This window comes from Lepidochelys olivacea, assembly GCF_965140295.1.
Source record: "Lepidochelys olivacea isolate rLepOli2 genome assembly, chromosome: 22".
Taxonomy (NCBI): domain Eukaryota; kingdom Metazoa; phylum Chordata; order Testudines; family Cheloniidae; genus Lepidochelys; species Lepidochelys olivacea.
Window position 1 is genome coordinate 6,442,148 of NC_140432.1, and position 17,811 is coordinate 6,459,958.

General features: G+C 52.4%; 1 protein-coding gene across 2 annotated transcripts in view; it reads right to left on the minus strand.

Annotated features, from left to right (window-relative positions):
- Positions 1 to 4,960: 4,960 nt before the first annotated feature.
- Positions 4,961 to 17,811, minus strand: part of KIRREL3 (kirre like nephrin family adhesion molecule 3) — a 759,605-nt gene continuing 746,754 nt past the window's right edge. For both annotated transcript variants that reach the window (XM_084611890.1, XM_084611891.1), the window contains 2 exons: positions 11,538 to 11,624; positions 4,961 to 6,866 (listed from right to left, as the gene is read on the minus strand). In XM_084611890.1, coding sequence (XP_084468016.1) covers positions 6,423 to 6,866; positions 11,538 to 11,624 — 531 coding nt within the window. In that variant the 3' untranslated portion in view covers positions 4,961 to 6,422. The remainder of the gene's footprint in view (positions 6,867 to 11,537; positions 11,625 to 17,811) is intronic.

The window sequence follows — 17,811 nt, forward strand, 5'->3', positions numbered from 1 at the left end:
GTGGATAGTGCGCCCATGGCGGATTCCAGAGACCGGGGCTCTGTTCCTGGCAGTGTTGGTGATGGGCTGTGTGGTCTCTGGGAAGTCATTGCCCCTCTCTGTGTTGGATCCTTGCTCTATTTTGATTGCGAGCTCTTTGGGTGGAGGCTGGTGTACGCCCATGGCCCAGATCTTAGTTGGGTTCCTGGGGTCGCTGTGATACTAGGACATGACCCTACCTCAGGCCCCATGTCATGTGCCGCCCCCTGCTCTGGAGGGACCAGCTCCAGGCAGGAGGTCAGTTGCTGTGGCCCGTTTGATCCTTGCCTCTCTGCTGAGATGGCCAGGGACAGTGCTGCCCTGTGTGATGTGGCCACTGGCCCACTGGGAACGGGCCTGAAACTCCACAGGCTTTCGGCAGTGAAGTCTCTAGAGGGTGGAAGACCCACGATCCATTGCCAAGCCCCTGAGATATCCAGGACCTGGGGTGTGCTGTGTGGTCAGAGCTTGCTGGGTCTGACTCGCAAGGGGTCTCGCTCAGCAATGCCTGCCTTCGCTGGTGATAAGGAGATGAGGGATGCAGAGGAAGCAGCAGGACTGATCTGTTTCAGTGGAGATTGCTGCATTACCATCTCTCCCACTGGGTCCTGATTGCCCGGGGAAGAGACTCTCCCATCACCTCTCGCTGCGCCGTTTAATTACTCTCCAGCTAATGACCCAGACCGTTGCTGTTGTGGACCGAAGGCCCCATCCTGGAGGTAGCTGGAGGGCCCCTTTGCACCGCAATGCGGACAGCTGCCTCGTTCTCCAGTCTCACTGTCATCGTTGCCTGCCAGCTCTCCCGTCACCCACCCTGGGCCTCAGGGCTCAGCCCTGGATCCACGCAGGAGCTGCTGGGAGCTAAACCTGGGTCTGAGTGACCCATGCTGGCTCCTCTGTGGAGGACTGGGGGACTTGGCTACTAGGGAAACTGGTCAAGAGACCCCAAGGGCTAGAGCCAGGGACACCGGCCTGGTCTCTCACTCCTAGTATGCCTGCCTTGTATGCCTTGCCTGAGCAGCGGCTTTACAGAGAGAATGCGGGAGAGAGGACTGATTTTATATTTGGTTTATTTGTTTTTAACTCTGTCCCCCTCTGCCTGCTCTGGGTCTGGAGGTGGTACCCTGCTGCCGAAATTCTCCCATGCACACCGTATTGCCAACATCAGGCATTCGAAAAATCAGATCAGTTTAAACACCAGGAGGCTTTTAAAAAAGGATACCTTTTGGGCTCGTTTTCTGGTTTCTGAGCCTTTTGGGTTGTGTTTTCCAGCTTTTCCCTTTAACCACCAGGGCTCGCAACGTACATTTTTAACAAAAGGAAAGCTGAGATTCTCAGTCCATCACTCCAGCAGTTGGAGTTTTGGGACAAATCTCAGACAAAATCATGAGAATTAGCCACCCCGTGTACCCAGGAAACCAGCAAGAATGAGCCCAGGGCCTCTTATTCCAGGAACTGGGGAACAAGGATATTGCCCATGCGCTTCACATGAATGAAATATCTGAATAGAAGAATTGCCCAGCTCTCCCACATGGAAGCACTCCGAGGATGTTCCTTGACACGAGTTGTCCAGGGAAGCAGGACCAATACATATGCGTGGGGGTGGGCTGCGCCTGTGCATTGCTTTGGGTGGTATCCGTATTAGCCATCACTGTCCTCTGGGCAAACTTCCTGCAGCTACTCTTCATGCACGAGTCCCATCAGGCCCAAAGCCAGAACCCCCACCCCCAGCACCCAGCCACGCCCCGAGCAGAATGCTGCCTGCCAGCTGTCTCCGTAACAGAACTTCTATCAATGGAGTTTTGGCCTGCAGCTCCCAAATTCACAAACCAGGCTGGATTCAGGAGCAGTTTCCAGAGCTGCTCAAAGGGGGGCTGGGATTGGGCCAGCTCTAGTGGAAGTCAGGGCAGAACATGCCTGTTTGATCGGGAAACCGGGACAAACATTTGACCGACCGAGGCCACAAAGACCCAGGAGTCTGGTTTTCAAGCAATTAGCCTCCTATCAGCTTCAAAATTGCCAGCATCCACCAGAGCCCTGACTCTCCTGGGGCCTAGCCAGGTTCTTCCCATCGAGGCTTACTGGCATTCTCTTCTCTAGACATGGCCCATTCTCACCTGCCTTTGCCTCCTGTCACCTGGGATGCGGCTGAGTTCCAGCTGTGGAACCCAGAAAGACTTCTTTAGAGCATAGCTCAGGGGAGGTCGTGGAAGTTCCTTCCCTGGAGCTTGTCAAAAGGAGGCTAGATAGCCATCTGCCTTGGATGGGTTAGACACAGCAAATCCTGCATCGTGGCAGGGGGTTAGAGTAGATGACTCTTGTGGTCCCTAACCCTAATGATGCACTGTCTGTGAATTCTTCTCTCGGTGGGCTGGCTAACTCTAGAGCTTGACGCCAAGCTGAGCAGGTGGCTGGGGTGACGCTGCGGTGTGGGGTGGTGGAAGGGAGACTCGGAAAAGTGGAGGCCATCTCAGTACTCTTAGAAAGGGCCAGGGGTGTAAGGTCCCTGCCTCTGCATGTGAGAAGAAAGTGAGTTTCCCCAGTGTTCCCAGAGCTTGTCCGCTGGCTGGCTGGAGAGATGCTGAGAGCCTGGTGACAAAACTGAGGCTACCAGAAGGGTCTGTCGGGGTGACCGAGTGCTCTTCTGGTCTGGCAGGGGTGTGGAGACACTAGGTCCTCTCCAGCTGCCTCGCCCCAGTGCTGTCCAGGCGTGGTTTGTAGCCTAAGGGTTAGGTCTGGGACGGCACTGTGCATACTGGGGGATAATACTGACTCACCTCCTTAGGGGCCTGGTACAGCTGAACTCACTAGTAGCTGTTTGTAAAGCTGCAAACACACCAGGGCCGCATGAAGTGTTTCAAACTCCACAGTCGATTGGGCCAGCGGTTCCTGGACGCTCCAGCCCAGAGTGTGGTCTACCAGCCAATCGCCGCGGGCCCTTCTCCACTGCAGGTGGGAGCTACCCTTCCCAGCTCGAGGAGGCGTACCCGCACGAGCTGTGGTCGAGCGAGCAGGTGGGGTTAGCCGCGCCCATCCAAGGTGCTAGGGACTTTCAGTGCACTAGCTTGATCACAGCTAGCATGGGTATTTCCACGTCCCGCTTGACGTGTAAATGGCCTCTGTCTGGCAGGCCTCCCCCCTCAGCTACAGGGGAAAGTGTGTGTGTGTTTGGGGGGGGGGTAACCCCTTCTAATAGGGTGTAGTAGTTGGATATATGGGATGACGTCTCCACAGACCACCAGCAAATGCTCCACAGGTCGCAGTTTAGGAACCATTACTCTATTCCCTCTGCTTCTCAGGCCTGTATTTTCCCGTTAATCCTTTAAATCTTTACCTGTTTCATGCCTCAACCCTCACAGCTGTGACTGGGACAGCAGCGAGGCCTGAGCAGAGACCGTCCCAAAGACGTTTACACTTAGTACAAGAAACTGGAGGTGGCCAGACGACTCCTTCAGGCCCATGCTGCCGACCTGGCTCAGCTCTGGGCCGGGGAGCTGGAGGCAACGGACTCCGTCCCATCGCCCGGTCGCCAGCCACCCAAAAGTCACACGTGTCGTGTCTTATAGCAGGGGGCAGCTGTGTGGTGGGGTGCGGTGATCCCTAGCTATTGAGAGCTGGTGTCCGTTCCAGAACCCTGGGAATGCTCCCTGGTTTCTTTATGCCTGAGAGTATTGCACATAAAGCCAAATTCTCCCCTCGACACTTGCGTAAATCAGGACTAACTCCTCTGAAGCTAAGGGAGTTATTTTGGAGTTACACAGCAGGAACGGAAAGCAGAATCTGGCCCCTTTTACAATTAAAGGGAAACTCTCCTGGGATGGTTTAATCCCAAATATAAATTTCCTTGTTTTTTACAAATCCTTTAACACCCCCTAGGGTCAACTGAACTGTTCTTATGACTTGTATTTATTTATTTCCCAATTCCAGCTAACACAGACTTGTGAGGGTTTGGTTTTTAATGGTGGTTTAGATTTAAAGAGTGGCATTTGCAACCCAGCAATGAGAGGCAGAAAGGACTGAGGATAAATTTTTTTTAAAGATGCCTAAGTGACTTAGGTGCTTAAATGGCATTTACAGAAGTAACTTAGGCACTTAGGGGCAAATTTATGAAGGCAGTAAGGTGCCTAAAGACACAGATAGGTGACTGGATGCTTTTGCAAATCTTACTAGGCACTTAAGTCCCATTGACTTTCAATAACATTTAGGTTCTAAAGTGACTTAGGGGCTTTTGAAAAATTTACCCTTAGTCAGTTCAGTTTGACTTGAGTGATGAAGTACAGGAACCAAAAGCAAACAAATGGTGAAAAGTAAAGTTGAATTTTTTTTCCCACAGGCTGCCTCGGTTTTAATAAACAGGAGCAAGGGAGGATTTTTCATCTAGAATTCATTTTTAATTTTGAATGCAAGATTTTAGGGGCAGGGCTGGTCTCCTTCCATTTGGGCGGTGCCCTGTCCAATGTGGGCCCTAGATCCTACCATAATAAACATGGCTCAATAGGATAAATGGATCAAGTTCTGCCCTGTTACTTCTCATGAGAAGCAGGGCAGCGCCCCTAGATGTGTCCGCTGTAGCAATAAACCTCTGACCCTTCTGAAGTGTCCCATGGCATCTGACGTGTTTAATGTGAGTCCACAGCTAGGGCAGGCCTGAATCTCCCTCCCAGCCCGCTCCCAAATGCTGCCCAGGAGCCTCTGTGTTCATATAGTGCCTAGCACAATGGGGCCAAAGCCCTGTAATATGAAAGTTAAAAGAGAACAATGGGCCAGGCCAGATCCCCACAGCTAAATCAACCTCACACTCTGGCCTATTGGCATGAGATTGTCAAACTGATTCCCATCTTTGCCAAGGGAATGACTGTATCAAATCTGACCCAGCCGGGATCAGCAAGGCCTGCCCTAAGGAGCCTCCATTTTGAAAGCACAGAAGCAGAGTGAAATGGGGGTACGTGCCCTCCCGGAATGGACATGTTTATTTCAAGGCTTCCAAATAACCTGAAAGGACCAGAAGCAGAGGAGCTTGTTACATCTCTTGTATTAATCTTCCAGTTGTGCTACTGGGGTAACACACAAGCGACAGTAAGAGATTGCTCTCTGCTGGCATGCCCCCCTGCTTTGGGAGGGTCTGCTCTGTGACTGTCATACTTAACTCAGATACAGACAGTCCTCCGTTGTGCTGTGTCCAACAACAGTTCCTGGCTCGTGGCAGAGTCCCCTGGTGCATGAGATCCGCTGTGGAGCAGCGGGGCGGGCCCCCGCGCACTGGGTCAGTCCCAAGACACCCTGTAATATGATGGACACTGAACACCGAACGAAATAAGAAAACCCGATTTAACAGCGTCGGTGCGCCTATGTTACACCACCGCCCGTTACGCTTCTGATGCGCTGTCTTAAATGAAGCCACACCCTCTCGTGGTCAGAAAACACGGCTCCGAGTCATGGGATCGCGAGTGGCGGGACGGGCGTGTCGGTGGGTCTGAGATGCAAGCTCCCTGGAGCGTCCCACTGCTGCAAAACAGCGGAAGTCGGAGGAAGGGCGCTGGGAGAAGGCCTCTGAGCTGACTCCCTCATCGGCTTCCCGAGGGAAAGCAGCCCCCGTGGGAGGGCTTGCAGAGGAGAGGAAAGGCGCGGTGTTGGGGAGGGGAAACCAATGGGGTGTAGCAGGTGTGGCCCTGTCATCGAGTGTGGGGAGGCCACCGTGCTGCTAGCCCCTGGGCCGGTGGGGAGCTTCCCCTGTGGCCTGACAGGTGAGGAGAGTTCTTGTTAAGTGAAGTAAGTGCTGAAAGGCCGGAAGGCTCACGTGAGGAGGGGCCATGGGCACAGGGTGGTTCTCGGCCCAAACGAAAAACTCGAGAGGGGCGCACTGAGTGCCACAGGGCTCCCGGCACTCTTCGGGGCACGTGTGGCAGGCGTCTCTGTCCCCAAAGGGGGCACCGAGAAAAATGCCCCAGAAGAGGCTTCCGGTCCCAGGGGGTGGGGACGCTGGGTGGCAAGGCGCGCCCCTTCCCCTCCCCACAGCCCCAGCCTCCAGGTCCAACCTTCCTTGTGGTTTGTGCTTGAATCGGTTTGGTCTCGGCTGCCGTAGTCTCCCACCCCGCAATGGTCCCGCGTTTGACATTGCCCCACGGGGCTAGGAAGGAGACTGCAAGTCTTCCGGGGGGGGGGGGGGGGAGAACAGAGCTGCCCAAGACACCCCTCCCTCCCCCAGGCACCCCACAGGAGCCATGGGGTGTCATTTTACTGTGGACAAAAGTGCTTTGGAAAATAAACTCACTAGAACCAGAATAAAGCCTGGGCCAAGATCATTTCTGCAGCTCCCAGCTGCTGGGGGCTCCCCAGCATCCAATGCCTCGGCTCCTGGCCATCCGCCCCCGCCCAGCCCCCACTGTCGGCCACGTCCCAGCCGCTCACACGTGCGTCTGCATTCTCCTCTGCAGGGGCCGGCTGGGGTCTGAGTTCTGGGACGAGGACTGTGAGTGGTGGGAGGAGGAGGCCGAGGCCTTGCTGGCCTTGTCGAACTGGACGTAGCCGTCCTGCTTGCCACTGCTGCTGACGCTGCTGTCGCACTGCGTGTCGAGGAAGGAGCTGCTGTCGCTCATGGAGCCCCGCTGGAACTCCCGCTCGCACAGCTCGATGGAGCTGCTGCCCATGCCCAGCACGAAGCGCTGGCTGTAGTCGTAGAGCCGGTTCTGCCCGCTCAGGGTGGTGTAGATGTTGGTGAAGGACATGCCCGTGGGCACCCGCTGCTTGTTGGCAGGCCTCAGGTCGGGCTGGCAGCCCGAGAGAGAGATGGTGGGGGTGGAGTGGTGGTCCTTGAAGGTGTTCACGCTGTAGTAGCCATTGGTGGGGTCCTTAAGGGAGAGACAAGTTACCGTGACACAGCAGCCCTTTGGGGGTCTGTCAGCAACGTGTGTCAGGCCTGACATGCTCGCTACACCTAACACTGAAATATAAACCCAGAAGGTGGCATTCAGTGTAGCCCTGGGAAACTAATAACTCACTGCTCATTAGTATTCTTGTGTGCTGTGTGTAGAGAGGTATGGATATGTGCTAGAATTATGTCCTTAAAATGTGTTTGGCAAACAAGGCATAAGCCCAGTCTGCCCTAGACAAAGGAGTGGATATTTGCTTCTTTGACCAGGTTGGTTGTTGGGCAGGGACAACGAAGGTACATTTACATAAAAGGTAAACAAAGCCACCAACCCAGTGAGTGGGGCAGATACCCTCTTACCTATAAAGACAGGGGGTCTGCGCCTCAAGTGATAAGCAACTGACGCAGCTGATTGAATGCAATATTACTGTGCCATACAAGTGTATCGAGTAAGGTCTTTTATGAAAACCTGTAATGCAATAGTGATTCAGATCAGTGGCTCTCAACCTTTCCAGACTTCTGTACCCCTTTCAGGAGTCTGATTTGTCTTGTGTACCCCAAGTTTCACCTCACTTAAAAATTATTTGCTTAAAACTCAGACATAAAAATACAAACTTGTCACAGCACACTACTGAAAAATTGCTGACTTTCTCATTTTTACCATATAATTCAGTTGGAATATAAATATTGTACTGACATTTCAATGTATAGTATATAGAGCAGTATAAACACATCATTGTATGACATTCTAGTTTGTACTAATTTTGCTAGTGCTTTTCATGTAGCCTGTTGTAAAACTAGGCAAATATCTAGATGAGTTGTTGTACCCCCTGGAAGACCACTACATAACCCTGGTTGAGACCCACTGCTTTAGATCATTGTGAATTGTCCATATTAACACAGTGTGAGGAATTATGGATGATCACTGCTATTCTTTAAAGTCTGTGACCAAACACAAGGAGAAGCAGGTTTTCTCCAGGCAGGAGGGAAGGCAGCTATCTACCTGTCTGCAATGAAATTAAGCAGTGTGGAATCAAAACAATGGAAGCCCCATTTACATAGGAATCAACGGGGGGATGGGAAGTCAACAGGAAGGAAAGAACAGCCGAGTCAATGAACTTTGGGAAGACAGCCTGGTGTCTATAGCCCTGCAGGAGAGATGCTTGATCTGGGTTTATTTTTCAAAGGTTACTGGACTATAAAGAGAAAGGGGAGCGAACCCCATAGCTGTCCATCACATGGGGGATTAAAGGGACTGGAGCTCTTGAAATCACAGAATGTTGAGTCCTTCAGCCAGGAAGGTTGATATCTCTGGGAAATGAATATAGGTGAGAGGCTGCTCAAGCACAGATTGTCACTTGCTAAAGTGAAGTTTTAGAAGTGTATTTTTACTTTTGTTTGTGTGTAAGCCTTTCTATCTTTACTCTTTCTATTTGATAGCACTTACGCTGATGGCTTCTTGTTCATTTTACTTTTACTATATAGCAATTCAGGGCTGTGATTGAAATAAGAGTGTCTGTCAACCCCCTGGGAACTTAATGAGCTGTTATGTAGTCTCTTTACAGGAGCAAAGAACTTAATAAGGTTCTGTGAGTGCTATAGTCAGGTGGCCTGGACGCTGCAGGGCAGATGGTTTGGGGGAAATTTGGGAGCAAGTGGGTGTTAGGCTGCAAAAAGTAACTGGCTGGTGGAAGCCAGGGTGTGACCTCCATGCTTGTGGGCTGGCTGTTGATGTCAGCGCTGTGCATAACATTGACGGCACCCAGAATTGTAGGGCAGGCGTGACACAATCCCTTACTGGTCTCGGCTGACTAGTTCCCAATGTATAACTGGGACACGGAGCACTGGGGAACCTCATGATCACTGACCCCCGCTGTCCTGGGCCCCTTCCATCCAATGACCTTTTGGCTTGAGATTTCCTCTGGAATCGAGTATCCGCTCCATTTCCTCCCCTGCGTATTTCAGTACCTAACTCCTATTGAAACCAAAGGGAGTGAGGCACCTAAATACCTTTGAGGATCTGGCCCTACCTTACTTGATTTATACTGTTTCAAAATGAAGCGTTTCTAGGGCTGCGTCTGATAGATTTATGGAAAGACCAATCACAGAGGACACGGGCTGTGAGCTGGAATCTTGTGACCAGTCACTGCTCTTGGTGCTTTGGGGGAACATGGCAAAGGTCCTGTGTGCACTACACCATGGCCCCAGGTCAGGGACAACTGTTCTGTACCTGGGCCCCCAGGCAGGTTCTGACTTGTGGGCCCTTGGCAGGCTCATCCTGCTGCTCTAGGACCTGTAGTCTGTTTTGACGGTGCCACCATTCCACTGAGACCTGCCAAACTCACGGCACACCAGCCAGGGAACAGCTGGCAGACACTGCTGACCTGGATCAGCTGTAGCTGGGGAACTGGAGGCAATGGGGTTCCACGTCCCATTCCCTGTTCCCTGAGCCATCCAGAAGTCCCAAAGGAATCCAGTGCTTGTGAGGATGGGGTGGGAGGGAGTGTTTGGTAGCTTTGCTGCTCGTATCCTTCAGATGACTTCCCTGCAAGAAGCTGCAGCTGGCCTGGCCCCAAGCTCATGCAGGTGCAGGTTCTGCTCCCGCTGCCTTGTGATGCAAGGGTCTCTGCCGAAAGTCCCCACTGGCTTTTGCTGCTGCCTCTGTCCTTATGGAGCTATGTTCCCCTTCAGCAGCCAGATAGAGAGGGCTCAGGGAACCAACAAGGGCTGAGACAGCTGCGTGCTGGAGAGATGAAGACTACTTCTCTGTTGCTATGGAAACAGCTCGGCTAAATATGATACCTTACTTAGTTATTTCCCCACTCCCAGAAGACAAGGGCAATGAGCCCCTTCCCTGGGGGGTGCTGTCACGCCAAGAGGGTATCAGGCCAAGGGCCTGGGAGTTGAAAGGCCCAAGCTGGTTTTCAGAGGTGCCGCGCCCCTGTGGCTCTCACGTGCGGCACCAGGCTGTGGGAGCCTCTTCGTGTCTCGGAGAGACCAGTGCATTGTGACCAGCATGGGACAGGGAGGCTGGGGAAGGGGCGACCAGGGGACACATTACCCATTCTCGCCCTCAAATAAACAGTGGGACCAGCATGTGGGAGAGCTTCTCACCCACTTTGCAGACCCCAGGCCTGTTCCTGGGTTACAATGAGTTTTGGGGACATTGGAATACCCCTCCCCTCCCCCTCATCCCCGCACCTCCAAAAGTCACTGCAAATAGTGTTTCTAACTAAACTGCCTCTGGTTGCTCCCCTCCCACTGGGCCTCTCTCTCCTTTGCCCTGAGGCTGCATTAGACTGTTCTGCCAGAGGGGCCTGAACACCTACTTTAAGTCCGCTTCGTGCTGCCAGAGCGGTGCAAAGGGATCTTAGTATAAATGAGACTCAGGCCCTAATTCTCCAGCCTCAACTCCCATGCCTCCTGGCTTGGGTCTCTGACTGTATTTACACCCCCTGCACTGAAGACCTGGGGGACAAGAGGAGGGAGAAGTTTCTTGGAGGCCATGCCACGAGCAGGTGTGAATCAAGGAGGGGAACGGGACTAACCCATCTTCCCAGCCCGGGGGGAGTGTGTGTGTGTGGGGGGGGGCAGGGAGGGGGTTGGCTGCAGCCTGACGCTGCTGCAGAAGAGAGTCATGGCCTCTGCTTTGGAAGGCCGAGTCAGCGGGCAGGTGTGCGAAGGCGAAAGCTCTTCCACAGCCGGCCTTGCAAAGAGAACGGCTGGGGCACCTCCCGCAGAACACCCGCTGGGAGGCTGGGGTTTGTCCACGCTGACGGGCAGCAGCCCGATCTGCTGCAGCCTGGCGTGGCTGCATGTGGAGGGGAAGGTGGCAGTACACATGACTGATGTCACCCCGGGATGTGGGTAAGCCGCCTCCCTAAGCGCCGGTGTGGACAGCACTGTGTCAGCAGGAGAGCTGCTTCTGCCACGGTAGCTACTGCCCTGGGTGGAGGCGGTCTCATTGTGCCGATGGGAGAACGCTCTCCCGCCGTCGGTACAGAGCGTCTTCACCAGCCGTGCTACAGCAGGGTCGCTTCTCATGTAGCCTAGCCCCGTGGCGCGTCTGGTGGAGGTGGCTGCTTCCAGCCGATGGGGCCAGGTTCGCAAGTGTTCGGCACTCCCAGCTGGGGCCCGACTTCCAAAGGAGCGCTCCTCCCAGTGTGCCAAGCTCTTTGGATAAGCTGGCGGTGCGTGCCTGGGAGGTGTGCAGCGCACAACCCTCTGTGCATGCGGTGAGTGCTGAGAGGCTTGTGCGACGTGTGGGTGAGTCCAGAGGAACGAGCGGATGCTATCAACCTGCCTATTGCGTCTCGTATTGCAGCTGCTCCCTGGGAGCTGGGCTCTGAAATGTTGCTTCTCGTGGCTGCTGCCTGAAGCAGTAGGGCCTAGTGGGCAGGGTACTGGGTTGGCCGTCAGCAAACATCCGTTCTATTTCTGGCTGTGCCTGGGAGCTTGGAGAAGTGTCTGCCTGTCCTTGTTTCCCTTCTGTCTTGTCTGTTCACACTGTAAGCTCTTCGGGTCAGAGACTGCCTCCGCCTAGGTGTTTGTGTGGCACCTGATATCAGTTGGCATGTCTAGGGGCTACTGCAAGTCACGCATGATACTAAGGGGTTCAGGTGCCTGAGGCTGGAGCCAGGCCGCTGCTCACCTTCAGGTTCTGGAACTCCTTCTCCTCCTCCTTGAGCACCTCCAGCTGCTTGAGGACAGAATCCTGCTGGAACTCACCTCTGTCCATCTGCAAAACGAGACCAAGTCCCCGTGAGTTTGAGGGTGGGGCCTCAGTGGATCTAGCCCTCAGTGCAGTGCCCAGAGGGCTGAGTTACACCACAAACCTTCCCAGCTCTGGGCACATGCTCCCTCACCTGCACGTGGAGCAATATCACCTGCACCCTGGGCTGTTCCCTCTCTCACCCCCCAGGTAGGGAGCTTCCCCAAATGTCCCCCAACCTCCTAGAGGAGGCAGCACTGGCTGCAAGAGATCAGAGCATACTCACCTGCGTGACACTCCCTTCTGTGCTACCAGCAGGGGAGGTTTTGCTGCTCATCCCATCCAGGGTCTGCTCCCCTCGGGGGAAGGGCGCAAGTATCTGCTGTGCCTCCACCCAGCCTTTCCTCCCGCTCTTTGGGCAAGGTCTTAGAGTGACCAGATGTCCCAATTTTATAGGGACAGTCCCCATTTTTGGGTCTTTTTCTCACATAGGCTCCTATTATCCCCCACCCCCGTCCTGATTTTTTGCATTTGCTGTCTGGTCACCCTACCAGGTCTCCAAGCAGGCTGCTGGGCAGAACCAGGACTAGGACCCAGAGCCTCACAGTTCCAGTGCAGTGCTCCAGCCAGCAGGCCCCACTGGCTTCCGCACGTGTGTGCGAGGGAGGGAGGGAGGTGTCACCCCCAGTTTGCAAGCCGGGAGCCGAGGCACAGGCTAGATGACAGGACTTGTACAGCGCCACACAGTGTCTGAACCAGGAACTGACTCGAGGTGGCTTGAGCCAATCCAACCACTCGCGCACCCCCTGCTACCCGCTCTGGGCTGCAGCAACACAGGCAGGCAGCTGGGCAGTGGCTGAGCGTGTCCACCTTGCAGTGCCAAATGCAGCGGGATCTGGTAGCTGAGCCGGGAGAGCAGTTCCAGTTGCTGAGTGAGCGGGTGGACGCTTATACCCTGTTCAGGTCTCTAGCAAGACCATCTCAAACCCAGGAGCAGGTATAATTCCAGCCAGAGGGGCAGGTGTGTGCTGATTCCTACTGACACCAGCAAGAGCGTCGTTCCCAGTACCATAACTGTGGTTCATTATCCATCTTGAATGACTCATGAGTAAGGATCCGATTCGGTCATGGATTCTGTGACTTTAATGGGCCTCCGTGACTTCTTTGGCTTCAGCCCGAGGCAGCGGCAGGGCTGGAGCAGCAGTCAGCCCCTGCTCAGGAGCAGCTCCTGGGGTCGGGTCAGCCCCCGGGGCCGCCGGAGCAATGGCCATGGGGGCTGGCGGCCAGCCCCCGCTGCAGGAGCCGTGGTGGAGCTGGAGCAGTGGCCAGCAGTCAGCCCCTGTCAGGGCTCCAACTGTTAGCCCCATCCCCAGGGTATTTTTAGTAAAGGTCAAGGACAGGTCATGGGCTTCCGTGGATTTTTGTTTATTGCCCACGACCTGTCTCTGACTTTTACTAAAAATGCCAGTGACAAAAATCTTAACCTTACTCATGAGTCTTCATGACTCAGTCTATGCATTGCTCCAGGCACAGAGGAGTGAGGAATTCTCCTGACTTTGAACCTCATTAATAACAGATAGTGGGGTAAGCAGCAAATGCCTTTGGCATAGAGCCCAGTAGGGCTGAGCTTAGGAAGAGAGAGAGGCTGATTTATCTGAAAGCACCAAGTTATCAGACAGCTGATAATTCCCCCCCCACCCCCCCCCCCCCCCCGTTGTTTCTGTGCTCTTGAGAAAGGCCATGGAGGAGGCCTCTAAATGGCACAGGCAGGGCAGGAGATTTCTAATGGCCGGACATGGCTCCTTGCATGGCTTAGTCCAAAACAATGATGGTCAGGGACTGCAGATGGCTGGCGGCACTGTCCCAATCTGACCCAGCAATGCAGCCCCAAGACTGGGTGGTCTTTGGTTGAGTAGCTAAGGGGACCCTGCCCAGACTGATGGGCCTGGAATTTGATCTGCTCCTGTCGACCCCATCACTCAGCTCAAGATCTAACTTCAAAACATAGGCTTCAACACAAGTCTTTTAAAAGGAGAGAAAACTCTGGGTGCCCCGGTGCTAACAAAGCAGCACATACAACCTGGAAGTCAAAACAGACCCTACAAAAACAAACCGCTGTGTGTAGCCCTGACGAAGGCCCAGAGAGGGGAATTGATGTCCCCAAGGTCACCCAGCAGGTCAGTGGCTGAGCTGGGGACTCAAACCCAGCTCCTCTGGGCGTAAGTCAGCGCCCCTGCAAGCAGACCATGCTGCTTCCCCTGAGTGACAGGGAAATGGCTCTTTGCTTCCCACTCTTTTCCCACCCAGGGGCTAACGGTTAAATTAATGACAGTGGCCTGTGGCTGGCTTTGCTTTTGCAAAGATTGGAAGGCAGCGTACCTCCTCGCTAATCTGAATTTGGCTGCCAACAGCGTTTCAAAATCCCAGGTTGGTTTTGGTCTTTTCTTAGTGCTGTAATTAACTCCAAAGCCTGTGATTTTTCTGACTCCGGCTCCTCTCGAAGGTTGGAATCCCGGAGGCTTTACTGAGCCCGTCTTTGACAGCTTACGGCTGACTTTCCAAAGTACCATGGGGGGAAGGTCGATGGGACAGATTTTTTTTTTAAAAAAAACATCCCCCTTGCTTGCTCCAAGATTTCCTGACCCTCTCCACCCCGTCCCAAGACAGGCACCCCTGTCAGAGAGAGACATGAGGAATCTGAGTCTCTTCTCCCAGCCTCACTTGGTTTTCTTTGAAGACTGGCTGGGGCAAGGTACGCATTAATTAGAATAACCAATTTATTAGAGCATAAGCTTTCGTGAGCTACAGCTCACTTCCTCAGATGCATATCGTGGAAACTGCAGCAGGCTTTATATATACACAGAGAATATGAAACAATACCTATTCCCACCCCACTGTCCTGCTGGTAATAGCTTATCTAAAGTGATTTCCAGCACAAATCCAGGTTTTCTCACCCTCCACCCCCCCACACAAATTCACTCTCCTGCTGGTGATAGCCCATCCAAAGTGACAACTCTTTACACAATGTGCATGACAATCAAGCTGGGCTATTTCCTGCATAAATCCAGGTTCTCACATCCCCCCACCCCCATACACACACAAACTCACTCTCCTGCTGGTAATAGCTCATCCAAACTGACCACTCTTCAAGTTAAAATCCAAGTTAAACCAGAACATCTGGGGGGGGGGGGGGCAGGAAAAAACAAGAGGAAACAGGCTACCTTGCATAATGACTTAGCCACTCCAAGTCTCTATCTGGAGTCTGGATTTGAAGTTTTTTTGTTTTAAGATAGCGACCTTCATGTCTGTGATCGCGTGGTCACGCGATCACAGACATGAAGGTCGCTATCTTAAAACAAAAAAACTTCAAATCCAGACTCCAGCGAGAAACTGCTGAATTGGAATTCATTTGCAAATTGGATACTATTAATTTAGGCTTAAATAGAGACTTGGAGTGGCTAAGTCATTATGCAAGGTAGCCTGTTTCCTCTTGTTTTTTCCTACCCCCCCCCCCCAGATGTTCTGGTTTAACTTGGATTTTAACTTGAAGAGTGGTCAGTTTGGATGAGCTATTACCAGCAGGAGAGTGAGTTTGTGTGTGTATGGGGGTGGGGGGATGTGAGAACCTGGATTTATGCAGGAAATAGCCCAGCTTGATTGTCATGCACATTGTGTAAAGAGTTGTCACTTTGGATGGGCTATCACCAGCAGGAGAGTGAATTTGTGTGGGGGGGTGGAGGGTGAGAAAACCTGGATTTGTGCTGGAAATCACTTTAGATAAGCTATTACCAGCAGGACAGTGGGGTGGGAATAGGTATTGTTTCATATTCTCTGTGTATATATAAAGCCTGCTGCAGTTTCCACGATATGCATCTGAGGAAGTGAGCTGTAGCTCACGAAAGCTTATGCTCTAATAAATTGGTTAGTCTCTAAGGTGCCACAAGTCCTCCTTTTCTTTTTGCGAATACAGACTAACACGGCTGCTACTCTGAAACCTGTCATTAATTAGAATATGGCTCTAATTACCCTTCCCTCAGAAAGGTGGGTCTGAATAATTATCCACCACTTTCCCGGCTGCCTTTTATCTTCAGAGAAATTGATTTAGTCTCTACAGTCTTCACATTTTCTCTTTGCGGCTGTAGTCCAGACCTTCTGTTGGACTTACTGCCACTCAGTGCCTAATCTAATCACAATTGGAAATCTACATTAAAGTGCTGATTATTACCTGACTTCTTCTGCTTCTTTTGCTGGTAAGTGGTAGTGGAAATTTACTCTGCAGCACTTTCTGCTGATCTCTGAAAAGCCTTTGATATGGCCATTTAATGCAATAAATTAAGGTACTTGAGTTTTGCTGGAAAAAAGCCTGTAACCTCCATTGATTTACCAGGGTAAATACATGTGTCACAAAGGATTAAATTCAGGGCAGATAAAATACCAAAAGGAGGAATGCTCGCTCTATGGGCTGCATGGCGGTTTTAGTGCCATCTTAAATTCTTACGTTAAATTGAAGGGATGCTGTTAGGACTGTTAGACTCCACATTCAGAGCCTGTTTGTGAGTACAGCTTTATAAACCTCCTCGAAATGTTTCATGTTTTTCTGCCATTTCAGAAAGTGCAGGGTTTAGTTTTCTTTCATTTGTGAGGCTTAGCCATTCTCCTGCAGTGTCTGTAACCAAAGACTGCTAGTGTAGGAGAGACATGCAAATGCAACGGATGATACGATGAAACTTCCTAGTCAAGCTACACTGGCCCACCTGCAAACAAACCGCATAGGTGGTGAATTGCAAACCAGACTGAAAACAACAAGAAACTTTTCCATATTAAGAAGCAGAGGCACCATTCGTAACACACGTTTGGGGGTTCTTTTAAATAAATGGCAGTAGTTCTCAAACTGGTTTCTGGACTGTTGCAATGCACTTTGTGTATGATTTTACCCTGTAGTGGCTGCTCAAAGAGAGGGTAAGGGACCTTCTAGTGCTACCAGTTATGGGAGCGTTTCTTCAGCTCATGTGGTAGGGGAACAGAAGGACTAGCGAGCTGCTCTTATGCGTGTGTAAGTAATGTAATAACGGCGCTGCCTGCATGCCTGCAGTGTATTGACTCTTCACCCTCCATGGAGCCCTTTCATTCTGAGACTCAGTGGCTGCGAGAGGAACAGGGGTGTTGTCTGATGATCTCTCCCCTGTGAAGTGGCTGGCAAACTGAACAGGCTGGAGACCTCCTGATATAGAAGAGCTACCTTGAACAGAGGACTGGGTGGGACCTCTAGGTCAATGAGTCCCATCCCCTGCTATCACAGGCAGCCCGATCATGGGATCCCGTTCAGATACTCATCAAGTGCCATCTTAAAACTAGTAGGGTGTTTGACCCTCACTGCCCCCATTGGGAGGCTGTTCTAGAACCAAAGTCCTCTGATGGTTAGTGATTGTCTAATTTCCAGCTTGCATTGGCGTTTGCTTGCACGTGATGGTGTTAAGGTGCCATGTGGAATGTGGACTGCAGCATCTTGCCCAGTGGCTTCGAGGCAGCTGTGGATGGTGCTGGGCAGGAATTCATGCTGCCCTGCTCAGCCTGGCCTGGAGGAGCTTGGCGGCACGGGCATCCGCACAGGGCAAGGAGGAAGGCGATGGGTGTTGCATTGCTATGTGAGTACCTCCTGCAGGCCGATTGGAGAGGGAGTGCGGCCATTGGACATGGCTCTCCTGAGCTGTAGCACTGTTCTGAGCCAGGCAGGGGGTGTCCCAGAGTTGCGAATATAAAGAATACAGTCACTTGGCTGAAGAGTGATGCCGGGGCAGGAATCAGCATTATTTCCCGCAGATCCATACGCACAGCCGACTCGGCCCCAGGTGGAGACTGTAGTCTGCAATGTGCAGGAGTTAGACTAGATGATCATGATGGTCCCTTCTGGCCTTAACTTCTAGGAGACTCTTGGCTTCACTGGTGTGAAACCTGCTTACGTCAATGCTTAGGTTGAGGCAGGGTTTTGTCTGCCCCCTTACTGCCGCCTGCAGACACACTGTGGAGGGAATCGTAGCTGAGCTGGTTAACCAGGGAAGGGAAAGTGATGAGACAAACTAATATTCATTGCAGGCTCCTCAGAGAGGATTTAGAATATCAGGGTTGGAAGGGACCTCAGGAGGTATCTAGTCCAACCCCCTGCTCAAAGCAGGACCAATCCCCAATTTTTGCCCCAGATCCTAAATGGCCCCCT